The 9,166-nt window shown below is 45.2% G+C and overlaps 1 protein-coding gene across 1 annotated transcript; it reads left to right on the top strand.

The window, feature by feature from the left end:
• Positions 1-644: 644 nt before the first annotated feature.
• Positions 645-6,581, top strand: LOC138978164 (uncharacterized). Its single transcript, XM_070350825.1, has 3 exons — positions 645-721; positions 3,658-3,747; positions 6,174-6,581. The coding sequence occupies exons 2-3, from the start codon at positions 3,669-3,671 to the stop codon at positions 6,380-6,382; spliced, it is 288 nt and encodes a 95-aa protein (XP_070206926.1). The 5' UTR covers positions 645-721; positions 3,658-3,668; the 3' UTR covers positions 6,383-6,581.
• Positions 6,582-9,166: the final 2,585 nt, after the last annotated feature.

Raw genomic sequence — 9,166 nt, forward strand, 5'->3', positions numbered from 1 at the left:
GACACACACAGACAGACACAGATTCTTCTTCTTCTTCGTCGTTCACTAGTTTATTTTGTGATTTGCGTGATGCAGCGCTTTTTGGCACCCAGGGGGTCCCGCATCTCCGGCTTCGGCCATGGACGTTGATCAGGGGTCCCTCCCTTAGACCAATTGCCTTCCTTGGCTGTTGAGCTTGGTCTGCCCGTGGTTTTATTTCGGAGTTTTCCTTCTCCTAGACTGGTTACCTACCATGGTTGTCGAGTCCAGTCTACCCGTTTGGAGGTTGCTGAGATGACCGCTTGTGTCCTTGGGCCTCTGTGCCGTCACACCGGTACTATCCAGCACATCTCCGTCTTTTCCAGAGCCCCGTTAGCCAGCAACCAACCCGTCCGCCATGGGAGAACCCTACCGGTATACTTCTCACAATGAAAAACACCCCCACATTTTAGGGACAGTGAAATTTCAGCGATTTTCTTCCGACGGCATAGCTTGGTTCTGTTTCACCACCATACCACGATGAGGAGGGGGTGGTCTTTATGGTGGACAGACACAGATGAACACGCTCACAGAGACAGACCCGCATAAACACATAAAAGCAACATTCTGTGCATGAATCTAGTCTCTTTTTTTTCCTGTTCATATTTCCAGGTCATAGCAGGGTTCAGTTTGGGTCAAAAAGTATTAAATTGTCACTTTCTGCAGTGTGTTGAGCTAGAGCAGCAGTTAGTTCATGGCGAAGGTGAGCCTCAACAAGCGTTTGCTTTTCTTGTAAATATGGAGGGACACTAAGAGACTGAGAGAGAGAGAGAGAGAGAGAGAGAGAGAGAGAGAGAGAGAGAGAGAGAGAGAGAGAGAGAGAGAGAGAGAGAGAGAGAGAGAGTGAGTCAAATCAAATCAAATCAAATTTTACGAAGGTTATGGCATAAGCATCACAAACGAGAGACAGACAGACAGAGAGAGAGAGAGAGAGAGTGTGTGTGTGTGTGTGTGTGTAGCTTGCCTGCCTGCCTGTCTGCCTTTGCTTGCAGGCACCGGAGGGGAAGTTTGCCTAAGTGTCTGCATGTATCCATGTCTGTCTTTGTTGCCTGTCTGTTGTTTTTCCCCGTGTTGTAATTTGAGTATCGACGGTCAGTGTTTGTAACTGTCAGTAAGGCTGTAATCTGAGTCAATCAGCGGCCGCTCATCCGACGCTCAGAAGTTTCACACACATTTATATCAGACCACAGATTAGCGTTTCACCCGTCAGCTGAACAAACAAAACAGGCTGACCGTAAGATTCTCCTTTGTTCGAATGTTAGTATTACCCCCCCCCCCCCCCCCTAACCTCCACACGCAAATATGGGTACAGTCAAAGTCGAATTTAAACAGAAAAAGAAAAAATGCCCATCATTACGCATCAGAATCATAACAACAATGATGGTGGTGGTAACTCGAAAGAACAACTCCTTCCCTCTGGCCGTAGACTTCGCACGCACAAAGCTAGGACACTCAGGCTGCAAAACAGCTTCATCCCCAAATCCATCACCCTTAGCAACATGTAAACACATCCACATACCCGACTCAGCCCCTCTTCTGCCAGTGCAATCAGTAGTAATGTACATGTATGTATTGGTTTTATGTACAACCGTATATTTCCTGCAATATATTGTATGTTATGATATTTTGCAATGATGTTTAGCCATAGTTCGTTATACGCGTAGGTGTGCGAGAATATGTAAGCGCAGTGCTTTAAAGATGTCCATGTTATATAGTGCTATATGTTTTATGTAAAATCAATGTCTTGTTTGTATTATTGTTATGTACCACCCCTGAATTTCTCTATGAGATAATAAAGTATTCTTATTCTTAAGGAGAAGATTGTGCCGGTGTGCAGGATGACAACACACCGAACAAACAAACCGCGTACGTGTTTGTTTGTCAGTCTGTCTGTTTGGCGGGCCAGATGTAACACCCTTCGGGTTAAACCGCCGGCTTGTTTGTTTGGGCGATCCGTTGTAAGAGAGACGGAGAGGCGTGCAATTTTGTGAATGGTACTTGATTCCGGCGAAAACCTACCATCAGGGTATAATTTGTGACCAGTCGGCCACCTCGCCACCTCGGCCGTCATTGTCGCCAGCTGTAGATCACGTCCACTCAGTCTGACTCGTAACACGGTCGTGTCACTTCAGACGACTTTGTTGTGAATGAGACGGAGAAGGGGGGGGGGGGGGGGGAGGGAGGATGTTAACTATGGCGACAGAAGGGAAGGTAAACGATTTTGTTATGAATGAGACTGAGGGGGGCCGACGGGGCCGGGGGGTGGGAGTGTTAACCATGGTGACCAAAGGGAAGGTAGACGATTTTGTTATGAATGAGACTGAGGGGGGCCGACGGGGGCGGGGGGTGGGAGTGTTAACCATGGTGACCAAAGGGAAGGTAGACGATTTTGTTATGAATGAGACTGAGGGGGGCCGACGGGGCCGACGGGGCCGGGGGGTGGGAGTGTTAACCATGGTGACCAAACTGAAGGGAAGGCAGACGACTCTGATATGGATGAGAGAGAGCAAAAAGATCATGGAAAGGTGTTGGCAGGTGGCGCCGGTATTGCAGGGTATCAATCAATCAATATGAGGCTTATATCGCGCGTATTCTTTGGGTACAGTTCTAAGCGCAGGGATTTATTTTTATTTTTTATTTTTTATTTTTATTTTTATTTTATGCAATTTATATCGCGCACATATTCAAGGCGCAGGGATTTATTTATGCCGTGTGAGATGGAATTTTTTTACACAATACATCACGCATTCACATCGGCCAGCAGATCGCAGCCATTTTGGCGCATATCCTACTTTTCACGGCCTATTATTCCAAGTCACACGGGTATTTTGGTGGACATTTTTATCTATGCCTATACAATTTTGCCAGGAAAGACCCTTTTGTCAATAGTTGTGGGATCTTTAACGGGCACACCCCAATGTAGTGTACACGAAGGGACCTCGGTTTTTCGTCTCATCCGAAAGACTAGCACTTGAACCCACCACCGTGCCTAGGTCAGGAAAGGGGGGAGAAAATTGCTAACGCCCTGACCCAGGGTCGAACTCGCAACCTCTCGCTTCCGAGCGCAAGTGCGTTACCACTCGGCCACCCAGTCCTGTGGGGTTGTCTCAACTCCTTACCAGTGTCACATCCTGTTTCATATGCCTGTTGTGAGGGGGGGGGGGGGGAGGAGGGGTATTAGCGCTTAGACTGACCCAGCGGGCCTTTATACTTTCGTTGCCTTTCTTCTGCATGATAACGGTTGGACAATCTGGGAGTGATTGAGAATTAAACGGGGACTTATCTTAGTATTGGTGAAAATGTTACGTACGTGCACATGGCAGATGTCAGGGCAGACACGTAGATGTGAAGAGCAAACAATGCCGTCTTAATCAGTAAACCATGCAAAATAGAACAGGGAAGAAGAGGGGGAGGGAGGGAGGGGGGGGGGGGCGCAATACTGTGAGAATAATAAGGTCTCGAGCATGTTTGTGTACCCCTTCGTGGAGGGGGCTTGGGAATGGGTGGGGACTGTATGGGGGGGGGGGGGGGGAGCGAGAGTGAGACTCAGCGTGTGTGTTTGTTTGTGTGTGTGTGTGTTGTCAAGCATTGTTTTCTGTCACTGACAACACTCGCCCATGATTGCTATTTTTTGTGTAGCACAAGTAAAAATGTCAGCACAAGCTTCCAACGCGGATGCAGCCGGTGGGGAGCCTGCTAACTCGCCTGGAGCAGAAGCCCCCAACACTGGTAAGGTGTTCCACTGAGTCCCCGTGATGCATGTTTGATACAGCGGAACCCCCCTTTTAAGACCTCCAAAAATCTGTGAAAATCAGGACTTGAAAAGGAGGGAGTCTTAAAATGGGGGTAAATTTACAGAGGATATGAACTTTCTTTCTTTCTTTATTTGGTGTTTAACGTTGTTTTCAACCACGAAGGTTATATCGTGACGGGGAAAGGGGGGAGATGGGATAGAGCCACTTGTCAATTGTTTCTTGTTCACAAAAGCACTAATCAAAAATTTGCTCCAGGGGCTTGCAACGTAGTACAATATATGACCTTACTGGGAGAATGCAAGTTTCCAGTAAGGACTTAACATTTCTTACATACTGCTTGACTAAAATCTTTACAAAAATTGACTATATTCTATACAAGAAAAACTTAACAAGGGTAAAAAGAGAAACAGAATCCGTTAGTCGCCTCTTATGACATGCTGGGGAGCATCGGGTAAATTCTTCCCCCTAACCCGCGGGAGGTACAAAGGCTATGAACAGAAAGCCCGAGAAAAGATGGTCTTAAAAGGGAGGAGTCTTAAATTGGGGGGTCTTATAAGGAGGGGGAGGGGGGGGGGGGGGTGGGGGGTTGTTCCACTGTATCAGGCCCATTCATGAGATGACTGTCACCAAATTTGATTTAAGCTGACAAACAGTTTTGTTGGTGCTACAGACAGTGATACCTGCCACAAAAGGTATAGTTTGGTTAGTTATCAGATACATGCAAGAGCCATAGGGGCAACAGAATGTTTTCTGGTATTGCATTTTCTTTCTATTTTCTGTCTATAGTAATTCCCTATTTAGTGAACTTGTTGGTTAAGACTTCCAAAAATCTGAGTTAATCCAGTCTTAAAATAGGAGTTTTAAAATGGAGATACATTTCAAGAGGATATGAACAGAAATTCTCAGAAAAAAATAAATAGGCAAAATATCACAGGAGTCTTAAAAGAGGGGTTTGTTTGTTTGTTTGTTTGTTTGCTTAACGCCCAGCCGACCACGAAGGGCCATATCAGGGCGGTGCTGCTTTGACATATAACGTGCGCCACACACAAGACAGAAGTCGCAGCACAGGCTTCATGTCTCACCCAGTCACATTATTCTGACACCGGACCAACCAGTCCGAGCACTAACCCCATAACGCCAGACGCCAGGCGGAGCAGCCACTAGATTGCCAATTTTAAAGTCTTAGGTATGACCCGGCCGGGGTTCGAACCCACGACCTCCCGATCACGGGGCGGACGCCTTACCACTAGGCCAACCGTGCCGGTTTAAAAGAGGGGTTCCATTGTACACGTGTGACTAAATAAACTGGTCGCTTTGGGGGTAAATGTATGGAGGTTATGAACAGAAAATCTTAAGAGGGGGCCCGGTAGCTCAGTTGGTAGAGCACTGGACTTGTGATCGGAAGGTCGCAGGTTCGAATTCGGGCCGGGACGGACATGGGTCAACTTTATGTGCAGACCCAGAGATGGAAGCCATGTCCCACCCCCGTGTCATCACAATGGCACGTAAAAGACCTTGGTCACTCTGCCATAAGTGCAGGTGCAGACCTGTTTACCCTTACGATTTTGGCGTAATTTATTACGATTTTCTGCAAAAAATACGCCATTCCGCTATCCGTGTCAAGACTACGATTTTCATAAATAAAAAAAATGTTAAAAAACAAAAAACAAAAACAAAAAAATTTTATTCTTTTTTTTATCAATTCACATGTTTGGCATTGTTTTTTTCAATGGCAAAATCGGGTGAAAAAGCACAGGACGGACCAGAGATCATGTCTGTCTGATAAGACGCTGGAGAGCCTTATTCTAGTGGTGAAGTCTCGCCCTCACTCATTCGGCAAGCGCAAGTACAGTAGAGAAGCGCTTGATGACACACTGAAAAAGGCCTACTACGAGCAAAATAAAAAGAATCAGTGATGCATGTGCTTTTGATGTGATCTTCTTTGAAATTATGATGACTACAAAAACTGACTGATGTGTTTTGTTTGTGAATGATGAATATATGTGCATGATTGCGTTTCGCAGACACAGTTGTCATGTGCGTTGTAATTGGCGACGAATGCTGGATGATTACTATTTTTGTGCCAGGATTACTATTTTTGGGGCTGAGCATTACTCCAAAACACTTATGGGGGTAAACAGGTCTGCAGGTGGCTGAATACACTTAAACACGCAGACACCTGGGTAGCGCGACTCCGTTGCTGCTAGCTTTCCACTGGGAGGAAGCGACCCGAATTTCCCAGCGATGGGACAATAAAGTAATGAAAATGAAAATGAAATAAAAATGAGAAATATTGAGAGGTGGGAAGGTCTTAAATCCGGGAGTCCTAAAAAGGGGTTCCACTGTATGACTACAATTACATTGGTTGCTCTGTCATGGATTTTGGTGTGTGGTTCAAAGGTGAAGCACCAGGCCAGAGCCTTGAACAACTGCTGACCACCCTCCACCACCAGATCCAGGGATCCAATTGGCTGGAGAAGAACACCGCCACAAAATGGATGGAGGAAAACCCAGATGCTGCCAAAGATATACAGAACGTCATTGCAGAAAAACAGGCAGCCGCCCAGGGCGTGTCCCAACCATCGCCTGAAGCAACGGACAAACAGTGATTGTGGCTTCATGATTAAATTGTGTGTGTGTGTGTGTAAGTGTGTGCGTGAGTGTGAGTGTGTGTGTGTGTTAGAGAGAGAGAGAGATCAAGAGAGAGAGAGAATCCAATTTGATTTGAACCGTTTCCTTGAAGCTTGTTAGTTAAACTTTTGAATAGTTACAATCATTAGTAAAACTAAATACATGTTTTGGTATGCATTCAGATTTCTTGTGTAATACTTGTCTGAGTGTGTATGTGTGGGTGTGTGTGTGTGTTAGATGTAGTTTTTGTGACAAGATTGTGTGTTTTTTAGAGACATAGCCAAAAACTGAACGTCAGTCATGTCAATTTAACATGTGCAGTTTCGAGATTCACCTGCAACAATAATGAGCACGGAATTTTATCACACCCACACACACACATGCAAATTACAGAGAAAGAGGGAGAGATACACGCATGTACAGACAGAAAGAGAAAATTCCATTTTATGCCTTTATTCTGTAAGTGTATCAAAACAATGAGCACAGAATTGCACAATCATGGTTTCAATGGCTGCCATTCAGATGAAATTCACGTGCAACACTACATTCTGCTGCACAGTGATACAAATCCCTGAAATGACTGACCCTTAGTTTGTTTGTTTGTTTGTTTGTTTATTTGTTGCTTAACGTCCAGCCGACTACGCAGAGCCATATCAGGACGAGGAAGGGGGGGATGAAGGGGGCCACTTGTCAAGCGATTCCTGTTTACAAATGCACTAACCCATTACTTGTGTCCCAGCAGGCTTTAGTAAAACTAAATTAATACCTACTGGAAGATTACCAGTTTCCAGTATGTTAAAATAGGCTTAACCTATCTACTGCTGGACTTACATCAGAACACTAACAGATTAAACTATACATGAATCGCGAGACAAGCGGCAAGAGAAGAGATTTTTGGAAAAAATACAGGTGAATGAGCAAGAAGGCAGAAAAAAGAAAAGAATTCATGAAGAAAAAGAGAGCATGACAGGAAAGAGGAACCAAAAATCTACCTAACAGCAAACTAGAAAGCTCCTGCGGTTCCAAAAACAGGAGGGGCCTTTAATTTCATAACCGCAGTGCCCCACTGCGGGACCCTTAGTTTGTATTGCACAGCGAAGATATGCACTATGTACACCTTACAGTTCCTTTATCATGGCTTTTTTACTGTACAAGGACCAGAACATCACATGGCATAGTAAAGAGGTTGCAAAACAGCCTAGTAGTCTTATATCAATGCAAGGTCTAAGTTATGGCAATGGCTATAAACAAATACTGTGTACCATATGAGAATATCAATATTTCCTGCTTCAAAACAGATAAAGATCTCAAAAACTTCAACAAATTCAAAAGATACCTTGTGAATCACCATATAGACCTGTCAAGGTTTTTACCTGGGTTAAGAGCGAGCTTCCACTGGAACATATACCAACAATCTACAGCTTAGCTGTTTTTTCTGCAGAGTGGGATTTTCCCACCAGAATCAATGCATTGATGTTGACGGGCGCAGTGGCATGGTGGGTTAAGAGTGGAAAGTCGTGAGTTCGAATCCCGGTCGCTGCCGCCTGGTGGGTTAAGAGTGGAGATTTTTCCGATCTCTCAGGTCAACTTATGTGCAGACCTGCTAGTGACTTAACCCCCTTCATGTGTACACGCAAGCACAAGACCAAGTGCGCACGGAAAAGATCCTGTAATCCATGTCAGAGTTCGGTGGGTTATAACTTATAGAAACACGAAAATACCCTGCATGCCTCCCCCGAAATCGGCGTATGCTGCCTGAATGGCGGGGTAAAAACGGCCATACACGTACAAATCCACTCGTACTAAAAACACGAGTGAACGTGGGAGTCTAAGCCCATGAACGAAGAAGAAGAAGAATGCATTGATGCCTATGTCATTCTGCAAAATATAATTTCATTACCAGGGCTCCCCCAAACGTCCCTGCATCCTTTGCGAACTAGAAGCCTAAATTACGTACTTGAAATTCATGGAGAGGGTAAACTGTAAAGAGAGGGTAAACTGTAAAGAGAGGGTAAACTGTAAAGAGGGTAAACTGTAAAGAGAGGGTAAACTGTAAAGAGCGGGTAAACTGTAAAGAGAGGGTAAACTGTAAAGAGAGGGTAAACTGTAAAGAGCGGGTCCCGGGATACACTACATATCAACCATTATCATGCGTACCAATAGTGAAGTTTATTTCAATGTAAAAGCCAAAACAGACCTGCAGTGGTTTAATTCATTACTTAAAGATTAGAAGGGCATCTTTAAAGAGTTGCTAGACTTTCCAAAACAAGGGTATTATGAGCAACCCTTTACCACTTCACTGCACGTACATGCACAGACAGCAAGGGGATGTAGCTCAGTCGGTAGCGCGCTGGATTTGTATCCAGTTGGCCGCTGTCAGCGTGAGTTCGTCCCCACGTTCGGCGAGAGATTTATTTCTCAGAGTCAACTTTGTGTGCAGACTCTCCTCGGTGTCCAAACACCCCCGTGTGTACACGCAAGCACAAGACCAAGTGCGCACGAAAAAGATCCTGTAATCCATGTCAGAGTTCGGTGGGTTATAGAAACACGAAAATACCCAGCATGCTTCCTCCGAAAACGGCATATGGCTGCCTAAATGGCGGGGTAAAAACGGTCATACACGTAAAATTCCACTCGTGCAAACCACGAGTGCACGTGGGAGTTTCAGCCCACGAACGCAGAAGAAGAAGATCTGTGCTGTTTTTGCAAAGTTATGTGCAAAACTGTGCAGGGAATCTGAAAAAAAGTTGATATCAGGCTCA

Source organism: Littorina saxatilis, linkage group LG10 (genome assembly GCF_037325665.1).
Source record: "Littorina saxatilis isolate snail1 linkage group LG10, US_GU_Lsax_2.0, whole genome shotgun sequence".
In the NCBI taxonomy this organism is placed as follows: Eukaryota; Metazoa; Mollusca; class Gastropoda; order Littorinimorpha; family Littorinidae; genus Littorina; species Littorina saxatilis.